The 16524-nt window shown below is 39.1% G+C and overlaps 2 protein-coding genes across 2 annotated transcripts; one reads left to right on the top strand and one right to left on the bottom strand.

Moving 5' to 3' along the window:
- The first annotated feature begins 1372 nt into the window (after positions 1–1372).
- On the top strand, positions 1373–4753 carry LOC117570646 (uncharacterized). The gene has a single exon (XM_034252413.2). It carries the CDS (start codon positions 1683–1685, stop codon positions 4641–4643), a length of 2961 nt encoding a protein of 986 aa, XP_034108304.1. The 5' UTR covers positions 1373–1682; the 3' UTR covers positions 4644–4753.
- A 2336-nt stretch (positions 4754–7089) lies between these two features.
- LOC117569971 (formin-J) lies at positions 7090–15415 on the bottom strand. The gene is made up of 3 exons (XM_034251348.2): positions 15044–15415; positions 14680–14980; positions 7090–8865 (listed from the first exon to the last, which is right to left on the bottom strand). Exons 1-3 carry the CDS (start codon positions 15204–15206, stop codon positions 7911–7913), a joined length of 1419 nt encoding a protein of 472 aa, XP_034107239.1. The 5' UTR covers positions 15207–15415; the 3' UTR covers positions 7090–7910.
- Between the last annotated feature and the right edge of the window lie 1109 nt (positions 15416–16524).

The raw sequence follows: 16524 nt of genomic DNA, 5'->3' as shown, positions 1-16524 counted from the left end.
TATTAACACAAGGCCAATTAACATGCATATAAAAAACATATGCTAATCTTAATAAGAAATTCTTGAATTATTTTGAAATGTCATGTTGAACCCAAAAAGTGAATTCCTTAATCATAATCAAACTTATAAATTCTAATTCTGTACTTCTTAGTCAAGAATTGACCCCCGTCGAAAAATCTTAGAATCTTTTTCATTGCCTTGATATTTTAAAATAAATCTAAGGAAATTATTTTCAAGTTTATTTTAATAGTTAGTTGTTCTACTCTCTAATAAACTTGTTTAAACCAAGGCCTTTTTCCCATATTCGAAATAATTCGTGTCTTATCTACTTACTGTGCCAAAGTTTAGGTCCTATCATAATAGTAAGGGAATTACAACATTCGCTATACTTCGATTGACGATTCTTATTTTCTAATTTTTATTTTCATATCCTGCATGATATTTAAATCTTTATGGTTAATTTTTAAATCTGCTACCCATAGGGTAGAAGAGTATTATAACTTTGGAAATGTATATAACAGGTAGAAGGAGGCATCTCCGACCTTATAAAGTACATATATATATTCTTGATCAGCATCAATAGCCGAGACGATCTAGCCATGTCCGTCTGTGTGTCTGTCCGTCTGCCCGTGTGAAACACTGGATCTCAGAGACTATAAGAGATTGAGCTATAATTTTTCGACAGCATTTGTTATGTTTGCACGCAGATCAAGTTTGTTTCAAATTTTTGCCACGCCCACTTCCGCCCCCGCAAATCAAAAAAATCGATTAACAAGCGTAACTTTAGAGCTAGAGCTGCGAATTTTGGTATATACAATAATAATTATAGTAAGTGTGATTCCTGATTTGGTTGCGATCAGATAAAAATTGTGGAAGTTATTAAAGAAATACTTTTGCATGGGCAAAAACGCCTACTTACTAGGGGTTTTAGTTGCTTTGGCCGACAATCTAGTATATTATGCCGTCTATGGTATATTTTGAATGTGGTACTATATCGGTACTAAAAATATTTTAGTATTTTTCTATTTTTGGTATATTTTGAAAAATACCGCAATATTTTGCCTTTATTCAATATGGGTAGCGGGTATCTCACAGTCGAGCACACTCGACTGTAACTTTACTTGTTGGAATAGTAAACTTTCAAAACCATGATTAAAGAATCATATTTCAATTTAAAAAATATTTTAGATTGAAATGTTATTAATTTAAATTAATTTTTCTAAGTTCCAAAAGTTTTTATTCTCATTAACTTTGAACTTATTCTTTTCCATTTTTTATGACGTCTGACAAAAATAAATTTTACCTTGACATTAGAGTCATTTTTATAAAAAAAATTTAAAAAAAATTGCGTTCAAAAATTTGGTAACAAGAGGAATGAATTCACTCATTCACTTTGTCACATTTTTGGCTGGACTTTATTTACTGTGTCTTGTCCAGATGATCTACGAATTAATAAGCCTTTGGTGCAGTTAACAAAAAAAAAAAAGAAAAAAAAATCAACAAAGTTTCTCCATTTGTTCAAGGCTTGCTAGAATGAATTTTGAGCTCCACTCACATTTTTTTCGGAAACAATCAAAATTTTGTTGCTAAATGGGAAAATTTGAAACACAAATCGAGACCAGACAAAAAAACAGCAACAACAACTGAAGCTCCCGTCAAATAAAAAACAAGGAATAATTATAATGAATGGAGACAAAAGATGCACTTGCTCGGTTCGCAGCATTTTGGCGGACAGCGAAGAGGAGAATAACATCGAAGGAAACGGCGACGGCAATCAACATGAACAACGACAACAGGAAGAGGATGATGCATACCAGAAATGCTACAAGGAGCGACGCTACACGTGGCTGGAGCAAGGACGTGTGCTCAGTCGCCGGCTCACCGACTACGAATGTCAACTCGAGGACGATGTCCAGCGTCTGCAGGATGCGCTCTTCAGCATCTCCTCGCACTATGCCAAGATACAGTTTCGCTTGAGGCAAATCGCCTGCGCCTCGGGTGATGAGCGTATGTGTTTGCTGCGCGAGTTGCAAAGGATAACGTGTCAAGGACTCGATGCGAGCAAGGATAACGATGAGCTGCCCACGCTGATGAGTGATGTGAGCAGCTTGGGAAATGTGCGAGTGCGTCAACGACAAATCATCAAGGTGCTGCGCAGTCGCCTCACAGATCTCACGGAGTTCACTGATTCGCGCTTTGCCATCGAGTCCGAGAGCAGCTACAATCTGCGCAAGTATGAACCGTACTCTGAGGAAGACTCGGATGAGGAGACTTCATCAACGGACGAAGATGAAGACTACTCGGAGGATGAAGAGTTGCATGGCAAATACTGCGGTTGCATTGTGTGTCGGGAGCAACGTGCAACCTGCGGTCGCCCATGTTGCGCACAACGAGGATATCTAGCTGAGACTTGGCCCGATGAGGAGACGAGCAGCAGCGAAGAAGAAGAATGGAACTGCGATTGCGTCAAGTTGAAGCCAAATGGCAAAAAGCGCAAGACAAAGAAGAGCAAAAAATCAAAGACGAAGAAGAAACAACGCAAAAGTCCCAGTCAATATTATAGTTTAAAGAGTTTCCCGGAGAACTCGACTACAGCAAAATACCGTAGTCAAATACCCCAGCGGAATGGTTACTCGAATTCAACTAAAAGTGTTAAGCAAAAGGGTTTGATCATGGGTTCGATGCTGGTCAGCAAATCGCCACGTTTCTCTTTAAAACCGGGAAGTTCCTTGCATGCAGGCTTAGCAATGTCCCTTGAGCAAATGGGCAGCCGATTGACAATGGAAAGCGGTCGGAAATCGCATCCACAGATGCTTAGCGAGAGCACCAGGCAATCTTTAGTAGGACAACTCGTCAACAAGTTCGGACGTCGCAGCAGTCGAAAACCAGAAGACACAGGAAAACGCGGCAGCTATGGCGAGGAATTAACCAAAATCATGGAAGTGGATCAGCCGTTGCCGCAGCAACGTATGCCCGATCCCTATCAACAAAAGCGCCGGAAAAGTTTATTTATGTTACACAAGCAACAAAAAGAAGAATTGCCACGCAAATCGGAGAGTCGACCAAGTCGCAGATCTCCCACAATTGAAGAGTTTAAGGCTTTGTATGATAAACATCGCGCAAATGGATCGCCAGGCCGGAATCAAGAGGAATCCACGAGAGCGAAAAGAATGAGCAGCGCAAGTTCTGGCAAACAAACGCCACGTAAATCGATCGTAAATGTGGAAAGAAGAGAAGAGCAACAAGAGGAAAGAAGAGCGAGTAGATTCAGTGGTAGAAGTCAAGATTCAAATCAAGTGATGGTACAACCCATTGAAACAGAAAAGTCAGCGGAGATCAAGGAGAAAAAGTGGCGAGATCATGACAAAGAGGAAGATCACTTTGATGATGACTGTGCAGAGATTCAACATTTTCTACGCTGCTCCAGAAAGCAGCCACCTTTCGAGTCAGACACTTCCTCGGAGAAAGCAAAGAAAATTCAAGTATATCGCCCCATCAAGAGAAAGCATCTCAAATGCAGCCCGGACTGTATGGGAAGTTGTGCCAAGCGCGGGGAATGCGTCAAAGTTCTCGAATGCGAAAGGAAACCCTTAAATACTTTCGGAAAAGTCAAGGAAAACCTTAGGGAATGGGGTGCTTTGGGTTATTGCAAGCTACAGCAACCTCAGCGAATAGTTAAAGAGCCAAAAGCGTCGAAACTGCAATGCAAAGACTTGAAGAAACAGAAAGTTAAAATTGAATGTGAATTCGCAGGAAATAAAGAAGCAAGTTCAGCTAGTTCTCTCTTTGGATACCATAAAGATGGGACTAAAAGACGTCTGGAATGCGAAACTCCAGCTCAATCACCTTGTTCCAAACTTTCGTTGATAGAAAACCCCAAAGACATAAAAGAAGACAACAAGAATTACTCCTTAAATCCACTGGGAATTCAATATTCTCAATATACTTATAAGAAAGAATTCAAAGCACTTAAAAAACTTCCCCCCAAAACATCTCCGAAACCGCGAAGGAGTTCCTCTGAGCAAACTCTTAGAACTTGCCCTCAACAACCTCCCAGAAGCTCCTCTCAGCAACCTCCCAGAAGCTCCTCTCAGCAACCTCCCAGAAGCTCTTCTCAGCAATCTCCCAGAAGCTCCTCTCAGCAACCTCCCAGAAGCTCCTCTCAACATCCTCAAGGAAGTACATCAAGGCGAGCTTCACCAACCCCAAAAAGTGCAAATTGCTACATTTTTCAACCTTGTAAAAATCTATCAACACCACCTAAAGCAACTGCTTCTCGTAAATCCAGTTCCAATTGCTTGAAGAAAACCTATCCAGTCACTTCTTTCAAAGCTCAAAAAAACAACTGTTCCAAGCAGAAACCAAACTGCAAGTGCTCTGGAACTTCAGCTTGTTATTGCTTTAAATCGCAAACGGATCTTTTTAGATTAATGGGTCCCACTTCTCATCATTCAATGACCGAACCATCTCTCGTTTATCCTCATGCCATTGGCAAACCCAGAAAATTAACGAAATGCGAAAAAGGTCGGCATTGTTCAAAGAATTCAAACCAGCCAAAAACTTTCATCATTGAGTCCCCTCCAACAACGAGTTTTAATCAGTCGGAGAACGACACTCAGTCAAAGTATTCTACTGCAAATTGAAGAAGTCGTCAATTCGTAATCCCAACTTAATCTAGTACACTTTATAAAAAGAAACAGCGACATCGCCAGTTATTTTATAGAGTGTCTTAGTTAACTTGCGATTCGAAATTTCGATGGATTAGCTTCAAATTTATTTAAACAGCGATTTATATATTTATAACGCTTTGTGTCTTAAATGTTGAGATTACTATATATAGAAAATAAAGTTGTAATTTGGTCGATAAGAAAAGTTATTGATTTAATTATTCAATTGAAAGGAATTCCCTAATAGGATATGTGTTCTTTATCTCTTCGTGAAATTTTTAAGTAAATATTGTGGAATATTGAACTGTAAGTTTATTGGTTAAAGTTAACAGATAAACTAAAACAAATAAAAAACTAGATCACCTTCATATTTTATTATTTATACTTCAACTCATTAAATCAAGATTTTATTAAATCTTACAAATTAAATTCTGAATTAAATTCTTCTTAAGGAATTTCAAGTCGTTGTGCTAACTTTACGGAAATAACTGGTTTGTACTTAAAAAACTTTAATATTTGTTATATATATATGTTATATAGATTAGTATCTATTTCTTTAAAGTATAATACGAACTGTCGACATATGTTTAGTTTTCAAACAAATCTATAATATTATAAATCGACCCTCATAACTTTAAATAGAATGACTTGAATGGAACCCCTTATGTTCTGAAAGTAATATTTATATTAGACTTATTAAATTTCATAACATTTGTAGTTAATCTCGCATTGTATTTTTTAAGCCCACTCAGTTGCCTACTTATGTTTATAGAGAGGATTAAAATGAATGCTAGAGCAGTCATAACAACCTTACCTGTGATATTTCCCGCATTCAGAAATGTTTCCTGCGTTTTAAAACCAAAACATTAAATTGTTTGTATAGAACATCAGCCAAATCAAAGTCTTTCCCATGGCAACCAAATATAATATAGTTTTTTGCTCTCATTTTATTAGCGCTCTGCGCATACAAAAGGAAACGACGCTTCCTTTGGCAGGGAATTCATCATAAAAACCAACAGAAAAAAATGTGCTATCGAATATTGACTCAAAAAGCAAAGCGAATTCTCTACCCTCAGTGTAGATGGCCATGGTCATTGAACCCAGAGTTCACAGCATCCCTTAACCGGATCGGATCGGATCGCTGCCAACAAAGTCTACCAAGGCTAACAGACAATAAGAGCCGTGAGCTGTAAATAAGGGAACCAGTTTGAGTCGTGACCGTGGCAATGCTTTTTGGCAATTTTCCGCGCATGTGCGACGCATTTTTGCAGCGCCCTCTCTCTCTCTCTCTCTCTCTTTCTCGTTCTCACTCTCTCTCTCTTGCTTTAGGTAGAGGCATAAACCAGACCAGCAGACTGTGTGCCATACCGAGTTTAGGGCTCAGATCGTATGGACCGCATTTTGAGGGTTGTTTTTGTATATCTTGGCAGCAGTCTCTTTGTTGTTCTCTGCGCCTTTCAATTCATTCATGGTTCACGATGATGATGATGTTTGAGTGCAGGCTCCTAAGTTGGTCTATATCATTTTTGGCATGCCCACATCTGGTCGCCTCTCTCTCTCTCTCACTCTCTCTCTTCGCCTATCCTTCTCTCTCTCTTGTCCCATGGCGCATGCGCTGCTTGGGCTTATCTATTGTCTCATTGACGACTGGTTTTTATGACGCCTTCTGTATCTGCGTCTTCAGCTTCGGGGTTTTTGCTCTGCCTCACATCTGGCCAAATGTGTGTGAGTTTGTCATGGTCCAAGCGTGATGAGTATGAGGAGGAGGAGGAAGAGGGGTACAAGCAGCCTCTACATGTGTGTGCGGCATGCTAATGGTCTGTTGCCATGTTCCATGAGTGATATATTGTGTGTGTGAAGGAACCTTTCCAAATATCGCATTCAGATAAATGCTGTTTGTAGTGTGAAAGATGGTAAACAAGATAATGCCAATTGCTTCTATGCAGGCAAAACAGATTTTGGTAATGGGAAAAGATAAGCTACGACAGATTAATGATCTTTCGAATGTCAATCAAACGATCTATTAAAATGAATATATAAAAGAGATCATCATGAAGGTTGAAGATCACTAAATTATCGATTAGTAAGATAGCAATAAAAGTAAAAGTAAAAAAAAAATTTAGAAATTTAGGGACCAAGAAGATTTTATCTGAACGTGTTATAAGAAATGATTAACAGACAATCCATAGAGGTAGATATAATTATTATATTCTTTACCTAAAAATAAATTATCATTTAACTTCCAATAGGATGGATTACTTAAGAAGATTACCAGAAGAAAACGAAGAATCATCAAAATTTTATAAAATGGAAAACAAATATTGGGGTAACAAAATTAACAAAAAAAATATATATGTATAGTAATATTTAAAAACATTTTTAAAATAACCCGCCAACTCTTAAATTATGATCTCCGTTCATGTAAAATAAATGTATTTTTTATTTAACGCTTCTTTCGTAAATATATTTACAACGCTTTGCAAACGATGATAAAAGTGTAAAAGTAAAACGTTAGAGGATTAAAGAATATGATTATATGTATGATAATGATAATGATAATGGTATTCCAGCTATAAATATTGACGTAAATGAAGTTTTAATGTGTAATATTAATATATTTAATATGTATTTGCCACATTTAAATTAAACTTAGACGATAACAATGCGATTCGCTCTGGCATTGGCAAGAATTCAAATGTTTGCGACTTTGTACCGAATAAAAGTAAGAGTATCTTCAAGAAGAATTTTAAAACAAATAATAAAAATAAAAAATAATAAATGTTTTGTTGTATTCGTTTGTTGTGATGAGAGAGTAAGGTAAGTATTACTTGAAGTTTTTTTTTTTTTTTGTTTGCGACTTAGAACTAAATTAACGTTTATAATAAACTAAATCTCATACTTTGCTAACTTTCTTTGTCTTTTCTTTGTTTTGTGTGTCTTTCTTTCTTTGTGTGTGTTGCTCTCTTTGCTTGGTTTTTGTTTCGTATTCCTTTTTTTGGGTATAGCTATATAGATTGATCCATAGGGGAACTAGTTATAGAACTTTCTTTGTTTACATCTTTTCTTTTTTGGCATGGCACAAATTTGGCATTGGAAATTTGAAATGGCAAATAGAATAATTCGTGAAAAAAGTTGATGGCAAGATAAATGTTGTGTGTTTTGTGCTTTGAGCAGAAGCTGCATTAATCCATAATGCACAATGCTTGGCTATATTTAAGACTAAGATTCCCCGAACCCTGACAACTATTTGGTTGCCTCGCATTGTTGCATTTGCACCACCAGCAACATGATGCGATTCATCAGATTGTCCGCCTCCGAGTCTTCCATGCTGTTCAGCTTCGCCGAGATGAAGCCACAGAACTTCGAGTTAAGAACCTCGCGCACTGTTTGCGGCGGTGGCAACTCGAGACCGCCCACAGCAGCAGCAGCTGCAGCGGCCGCTGCGGCATTCTGTTGCTGCCGCAGATGACGATGCTGCTGCAGCATTTGATCCTCATAGTCATCGCCTTCGATATCCGCATCCTCCAGCTCATCCGTTTCGCCAAGACGACGACGCTTGCGCAACGTTGTCGCTCCTCCGTTCTCGGCGATGCTGCGCGGCGAATTCGAGCCGAGGATAATGGGATACGGAAAGTCAGCATCGATCACCTCCAGCTCTTCGACCTCATCGGACACGGATACGTTGCCATTGTCGTCGTCGCCGCTGCGCAACGAACTGGCATCCATGTCATCGTAGCTCTGTTGATGTGAAGCTAGCCCAGCTCCGCTATCGTTGCGTGTCGAACTTACTCGACTGTCGTTCTGCGCCTGCGCTTGAGCCTGCTGATGGGCGGGCAACGGTTGCGCTGCCACGCCCACTCCGCTGCCACTGCCATTGCTGCTGGCGCTGCTGCTGCTACCAGCATTGTTGCCTCCTCCGCCTCCGCCAGTGGACAAGTCCAGCTCCGGCTTCACATAGTAATCGCAGTAGAAATCATCGCTCATATTCGTCGAGCACTTGGAAAGATTCAGCACCGCGCTCGAGGAATCGTTGAACGAGGAGCTCATCTTCAGCGCTGTGGCTGCAGCGACTTTGCTCGCACTTAGCAAACTGTGTGTGTTGTTGTTGTTGTTGTTATTATTGTTGTTATTGTTGTTGTTGTTGTGCAAGTGCTGGGCGAAGGCGCTCAGACTGAGATCGCTGGCATGAGAAGCGCCCCTGAAAAACAAAAGAAAGCAAAGTTTATTATTTATTTAATTCAAGAAATTTGCTATTGCTAAAATATAATATTAAATACTCTTTAGTTAACGATGTGTCATCATTTCACAATTTTATTAAAATAAAAGTAATCGATAATTTTGGAAATGAACGTTAATTTTAAATTTGCATAATCTATCTTATCATATTCATTGAAAAAAAATAATGATAATAATATGAAATATATAATAATAATAATGATCACTGCATCAAATAAATTTCACATTATTTAAGTACTAAGATGAAAAAGGACTTCAGAATTCATTGAAAACTAAGGGCCGTAATAATAGTTTTGAAAATAAAGATTATGAAATAAAACTTACTTTTTCATAAACTTCAATTTTTAATCGGCACTACCTTAATGTTAAGCAAATACATAAGTCACATTTCAGCATATCTTCATAAGGAGTGAGTTGTGCGGAGTATTTTAGGAACATATATCACACATATAACGGTGGCTACTCAAATCTATATCTATATTATTTGAATGACGTAAGATAGCTTACATAATGCACTTGCATTTAACGAAAACTTTGAATATTTTGATGTATTCAAATATATTAGAATAGACACCAGTCAAGATATAACAGAGTAAATATAATATTATTATACGCAAACCGCTGAGACGTAGTTATATTTATTTGGGGAATACATAAAGTAGTAAAAAATTATATTATCAATCTCTAGTTAAAAAACTAAATAAATTTCAGAACTAATATGATAAACTCATTACAATATATAAGGTGGTTTAGTTCAATATAAGAAAAACTAAAAATAATTTATTCCTTTCTTTGAAGGAAATCCCAGAACTATAATTTTCTGTATTTCAAATCTAATAAAGCTTGAACAGAATTTAAACTAAGCACTAAACATGTAAAAACTAAAGCCTAGATCAATTTGAATGACAATATCATGTAATTTGCTTCCCCCTCTTTACCGGAATTCTAAAAATAGCTAGCGAAACGAAAATGGAGTCGAAGCAACCCCCAAAACGTGCTCAGAGAATGAAAAACCCCAAATACAGCGAAATGCGTTACAAACTACCAAAAATCCGAAAATTGTTCTCGGTTTTCGGTTTTCCAACGAGACTGAGCTCGATTTCCTGCAGCTCTCGCTTGCTACAAAAATGCAGCTACTCAAATTTCAAGCGCATTTTCCACAGCTGCTGCACGGCCTCAAACTGAAGACGTGGCTATATTTAGATGGGAGACTCGAGCAGAAGAAGAAGAAGTGTATATATTTTCCCCCAGCAGCAGGTAGTTGACAATTGGAACTGTAAAACGATATGCGAAGCGAAACGTTTTTCACATTTTCCATTCTTATAAACCAACAACAGAATAATCACGGCCAAATGCGTTTTCACATGTTCCAGAAAACCAAATCGCTCTATTTGCTTGCGGTCGTTTTCGTTTTCGTTTTGGGTTTTTTGGTTTTTTCTATGCCACTTTTTTCCCCCGACATGGGACTCGTTATCAGTGTTTGCTTCCGCCTTGGGACCAAGTCAGGCCAGAGCTAATAACGGACAGTTTGCATTTCTATTTAATTGCGTGCTGCTTTTTCGTTCCTAGGAATTATTCAGTTCTTTACGTTTATCAGCTCAAACATTTGCGGCTGCCGTTTGGTCAAGTTTCCGCTCTTGGCTGAGTTCGCTTGATAAGCCATATTCTGGCAGATACAGTCAGCCATCGATTGGCCTTTTAAACTCGGAGAGTCTACAGATGATTCCACAAATCAGTAGGAATAATCTTGATAAAGTCAAGTATTCCAGCTGATAGCTGCGACAAAGTCAAAAGGAAGCAACTAGAGATTTGAAAATAGAGAAAATAATTTTGGGAACACACTAGGAACTAGGAACAACAGATATTATATATTTTTTTAATGAATTCCCAAAATATTTGTTTTATTTTAAAGTTCTATGATAATAACCAACTCGTATACCAAGCATCTTTTTAGCAATGATCTATCTTCATAATTTGAGGAAGATCTCATAAAGTCCCAATAAATGTTTTTTAGTTTGTGTAACTCTTTAGATAGTTACAAAATCAAGAATATTATAAAATGAGATTATCATCAGTTTCTCTATCCACTTCAATATTTGAAACTTCAAAAATTTCCCTAATAAACGTTATTTCCGCATACTACCTTTATAATAAATCTTTTCACCAACCCCAAAATAAGAAAAGCCTTGATAACAATATAGCGAAAGTTCCGCTTTAATTAAGAACTTAAATCAATTTGCAACATCAGAAGCAATCAATCAATGAGTCAATCAAATAATCAACCACTCAATCTCCACATCAGCAAACACCTTCAGAACTGTAGAACATTTCTCAAGGGTCACCCTTACTTTATAATATGCGTGTAAATGAGAATAAATAAAATCGTCAATTGCTTAATCGTGGCAAATATGAAATATTTTTTAATAACATATTACGATATTACGCAAATTGGGTATACGCCCAGTAATTTCTGGGGCCGCAAGTGACGCATCCATATGCATATGTATGTACATATTTTCGTATATAGAAGTCACAATCTCTCCAAGACGATCCCGCGTCCAACAGCTGAGATTTTGTGGGGCGCGGTTGGTCAAGCAGTCTACAAAGTGGGGTGTGGTGGGGGACGGGTAGGAAGTGCCCCGCAAACAACAATTTCATAAATTTTTCAGCTCATTTGCTTATTAAATCATAAGCGTGACACAGAACCCAGCAAACAGTAAGAGAGTGAGAGCAGTGTGGTGAGGGGGGGACGCACGGGGGAGACGCAATGGTCACCAGAGAGCAAAAGAGAGAGAGAGAGCAACCCCGTTGGCTGTTTGCGCATATTTTTAACCCTGATCCGTCGTTCCGTTGGCAGCGTCGTTTTCAATTGCTCACTCATACGCATACGCAAACGCACACTCACACACACGCGCAGAGCATCATCACACACACATACATGCGCACATTTTTAATCTACGCTTCTTTTCTAAACTTGGTCCACTCGCCGCCGCCGCCGCAATCTCATCGCGAGTTCATTTTGTCCCGCTGATTGTCATTTTCATATTTCGCTTCATCGCTGTCGCTCTCTCTCTCTCATTCTCCCTTTCTCTCTCTCTCGTCTCGTTCGCTGCCATCGTTCAGTTCGTTTCGTTAATTCTCGCTCTGCCAGCAGCGCAGTTGGCAGCGCAGTCAGGCTAAAGCGTTTTTGTTTTTTTTTTTTTTTGCTGTTATTGGTCTTTGCAGCTTCCCTCTCGTTTCTGCTTTTGGTTCAAGTGGCGAGCAACAGCAGCATCAACAACAACAACAACAACAATCGCGTTGTATAATTTTCGCTCTGGACGAGATCTGTTTTTATGGCTCAAGCCGCGTTCCCGGGCCGGGCCCGTTCAGTTGTGTCTGTTATCAGCTCAAAATAATAAAAATTTAAATATGTGTGCGTCTGTGTGTGTGAGTGCGGGCATGTGTGTGGACTCTGCTGAGACTCAGCAGCACTGTGTGTTGTTGCCTCAGCTCTTGTTGCCGATGTTGTCGATGTGGGTACAGTCAATTGAAAGGAAATGGCCTTATTTCATATATAAATATATGTACATAAAGTACAGACATTGTAGGGGCAGCAGAAGGGGGCGAAGTAAGGGGTGCTTGAGGGGGGAGCCCGCAACATCGCAGCATCCACACAAAAAACTGACGCGGCCCATTAGCCCCATGAGCCTGGTCATTTCTTTGTTCGAATTGGTTTTTTCCGTCCAACGGTTTCGAGACTCGAACTCGAGTGTACTCATAGCGAATACACTCACATTCATATGTATTCACATTTGTACATGTGTGTGCATGCATGTGCATGTCAGTGCCTGCGTATTGGGCAGATGTTTTTACAGGGGCTTAGCTGAGATTTGTCTGGTTCTCAATTCCCATTTCTCAGTTCGGGGTTCTTTCGTCATGCAAATTGCAGAGCGATGCAACAACAACGATAAGGTGCACAGAGGGGCACAATACCGTAGACACAAATGTCAAAACAGCTCAACAACAATTTAACTTTTTGCTTTTTTTTTTATAAAATATATCGGAAAACCTAACTTAAAGATTTAAAAATCAAGTTGAAGGCTTAATTGTGTTCCTAGAAATCAGAATTAAAAATAGAATTGCAAAAGTATTCCTCATCTTTATTAAATAATATAATTTAAATCTTATCTTTTTTAAAACCATTCAAGTGAACTGTTAGAATACACTTTGTTGAATTCCCGAAAAGAATCACTTCAAGATGATCAACGTTGTGACTCACATCCATCATATTCTATGCAAATGGCGGGGAATACACAATAGACAGTCTGCTTGATAAGGTTTTCAAAAGCATTATCGAAGCTAGAATTACTAGTCTTATCGGATAGAAGACAGATGCGTACTCAGTAACCCTAAGTATCGACTAACTCGACTCAGTTCATAATTACCACAATTTATGACTCAGTTAACGTCTTATCTAGTGATTCACAGTCAGTCCTTTTTACTTTCGCTGCAGTCTTCGAAAACCCACAAAATGAATCGACTTTTCATTTGACTGAACAAACAATGCGGTAACCTATACCAATACCATATACGAGTACTTGTTGAATATATAGCTACAATAAGAATCATTTTAATTTCAAAACATGATCGATTGAGTCATCGTCACACAACATGGCAAAGGAAACTTTCTTCTAGCACAGTTTAGAAATTCTAAAAAAAATACAAAAAGAATTGCTCTTTGCACTCGATTCTCTTTCTTTGCCAACGGAAATAAACTCGAGTTCAACTCGTGGATCGGGCGTGACAATGCGTAAAGCTTAAGCTAATATTGGATGGAAACCCAGCAACAAAAATAAAACCTTAACCAAAAAAAAAAAAAAAAAACAAAAAAAAAAACGAATAGCAAAAAACCAACAAGTCAAAGAAAAGAAGCGTTATTCACGCTTTAAGTCCGATCTTTTGCCCCCGCATTCACCCCATACGCTTCTGTTTCTGTAGCTGATTCCAATTCCGTTCGCTTTTGTTATTGTCGCTCTTATCGCACTTACTCCACTTGTAATATTAGTCAAGAGCCCTCCGAACATGCTAAAGACAATAAAATAGCCGATGATTCGATCGGTTGGTCGGTCAATAATAACCAAATTCAGGTGGGTGTAAGCTGAGCTCCTGATAAGACCCATGTACATACAGAACATGAATATGTTTTATACATTGTATTGCGAGCAAGGTTTTCATATGATTTCTAGGTTATTCCAAACAAGCTCAAGTTTTTGCGGTACACAACTCAGACTTTAAAATTAGACTGAGCCTCAAAATTAAAGAGAATTGCAATATGACGCAATAAAATAATATATATGTCTAATAATAAAATATATATCATCAATAGTACATATTGAGTATGTACTGCACAAAATTATAAACCCCAATTTCTAGAATTATTCAAATTCAATGTAACCCTACAGTTTTAAGTTACTTCTTACTATATTAAAAAAAATCTTTGCCAAAAGAAAATTGAGTTTAAAGAAAATTATAGAAAAACTGATCAATAAGAAAAGTTAAGCCTGTATAAAAAATGTATAAAATTTTTAAAATAACGTCGAAAATACTTATTATAATGTGTGACTAATCAGCAATCAAAATAATGTTGAAAACAAGATGTTAAACCTTTGGTTTTTCAATTCTTAAAAATAAAATTGAAAATATGCTTAACTGATAAACAAGTTAAGATTAGCCTACGAACAATTGTATTTTTAGGGATCAACCTAACGGGGTGTAGATATTTGGTGTTACTCACTTTCTCTCCCTGATGACATCGCGTAGAAAATCCATGGCCTCGTAGAGACTCCACTTGGGCTTAAATCCATTGCCCATTAATTTAACGTGGGCGAGTTCGCGGCGATAAGATTCTCGCAGAGATTTAAAAGCGCGCGCCACACGACGACCGGGCGCATTGAACTCCCTGCCAATGTGTTCCCAAGCGCGATTCTTCTCTTCTTCGGCGCCCTTAAAATTCGGCAGGCGCGAGTCCCACAGAATGGGATTATCATGAACCATTTGTATGAGCTTCAGTTTGTCAGAGGCATTACGACGAACCACTATAAGAAAAAGGAGGTAATGATAAAGAAGAAGAGGTTGTTTTTGCCGCAATGTTTACACACATTTCTTGATCTTTTGGGTGGGCAGCACACTGAGTTCGCCTTTGGGTTTCATGTCCAGCGCAATCGCTGCTGCGGCTGCGCTCATGTCCTGTAACGAATTCGTTGTGATGATGGGTGAAGAGCCCGAGGCGGCAGCAGCAGCGGCAACGGCGGCGGGCGCCATCAAAATTTGTTGTAGTATTTGCAGATTAATTTTGTTGTTGTTGTTATTATTGTTGTTATTGTTATTGAGCAGCTTCACTGTTTTTTCACTTGACACTAAAGTTCACTTTATCACAAATGTATTTGTTGAGTGTGTTTTTTGAGCCAAAGCAGCGCGCGATCAACGACGGGGGGCTGTGCTACCCTCTCACGACCAAGTTTAAACAGCAACTAAAAACCAAAACCAAAAAAAACAATCAACAACCACCGCGAGCTGTGACAGACGACGACGACGTTGGCAGAGCCGTTAGCAGCGAGCCCGCATTTTCGAGGCGAAGCCAAAACCAACAAGAAGAGTATCGTATGCAGAGAAAGTCGCATCGCAAATACACTAACACTAGTGGTGTAAGATTATCGATGCTTGAAATCTTTATCGATATTTTGTCGGCTATATATGTCACTAACTATAACACGATGCACAAAATATGTTCACTTTACGTTTGTAATAGTTTTTTTTTTCATTAATATTTGAATAATATTTAATTGTTGTTTATTTCACCACAAAACGTAAGTACTCTCACTGTGTGTTAGCGCATCAAAACACAAGCACGACTCACACAAACGCACACACAAGCGCACACAGACATGGGCCAAACAAAGAGCCAAAGGCGCAGGCGACACAGCCACAAAAAATCACGCGCGCTCAACATGCGCTATCCTCTCTCGCTCTCGCTCAAACTTACTCACTGACGCTCTCTTCGCGCTGTGGCTCTGCGCCTGGCTTGGTCGCGCTGCCTGGGCCAATTCACAACGTGTGTGCGCGTCAGCTTTACCGTTATCGACGCGACGTCTGCGTCGGCGCTGCAGTCGCTGTCACTGTTGATGTTGTTGTTGCTGTCGACGATAGCGCGACGCGCGCATTGAGCTCAAAGAGCAGTCCAGGCCGTTGGCTCTACGCTCGGACTTGGTTTCATTCTCATGCTCGTGTATGTGCTCGGAGTCGGTTCGGTTCGGCTCGTTTCGTCTCGGCTCTCTCGACTGCCGATCAGACGGAAAAACGCCGTTTAATTGCAACAACAGAAAGTAAAAGCGAGCAAAAGAATGAGCGCAAAAAAAGCAGAGCGACAACTGAGACGACTCGTCTCAGACAAAACACACACACACACACTTACTGGCAGCAACAAATCAAGCACTGAAATTGTGTGTAACACAAAAATCCGTTGACGCGTTTGCGCCGCCGACGTTTTTTCCAGTAGACGTCGTCGTCGCTGTTTCGATGCTTCGCAGTTTTATTGCTAGAGATGGGCAAATGAGCGCGTTCCTAGTGATATGCGCTTCGC

The sequence above is a fragment of the Drosophila albomicans genome, chromosome 3 (genome assembly GCF_009650485.2).
Source record: "Drosophila albomicans strain 15112-1751.03 chromosome 3, ASM965048v2, whole genome shotgun sequence".
NCBI classification, from domain to species: domain Eukaryota; kingdom Metazoa; phylum Arthropoda; class Insecta; order Diptera; family Drosophilidae; genus Drosophila; species Drosophila albomicans.
The sequence above is the reverse complement of the archived record's forward strand: the minus strand, read 5'-3'. Positions and strand labels throughout refer to the sequence as shown.

What these genes read in the sequence shown, in the direction of transcription:
- LOC117570646 (XM_034252413.2), top strand. Translation starts at nt 1,683, where the DNA reads ATGAATGGAGACAAAAGATGCACTTGCTCGGTTCGCAGCATTTTGGCG.
- LOC117569971 (XM_034251348.2), bottom strand. Translation starts at nt 15,206, where the DNA reads ATGGCGCCCGCCGCCGTTGCCGCTGCTGCTGCCGCCTCGGGCTCTTCA. An exon ending in CACCCAAAAGATCAAGAAAT is followed by an intron (nt 14,981 to 15,043) that starts GTGTGTAAACAT and finishes TTTTTCTTATAG; the next exon opens with TGGTTCGTCGTAATGCCTCT. An exon ending in GATGTCATCAGGGAGAGAAA is followed by an intron (nt 8,866 to 14,679) that starts GTGAGTAACACC and finishes TTTGTTTTTCAG; the next exon opens with GGGCGCTTCTCATGCCAGCG.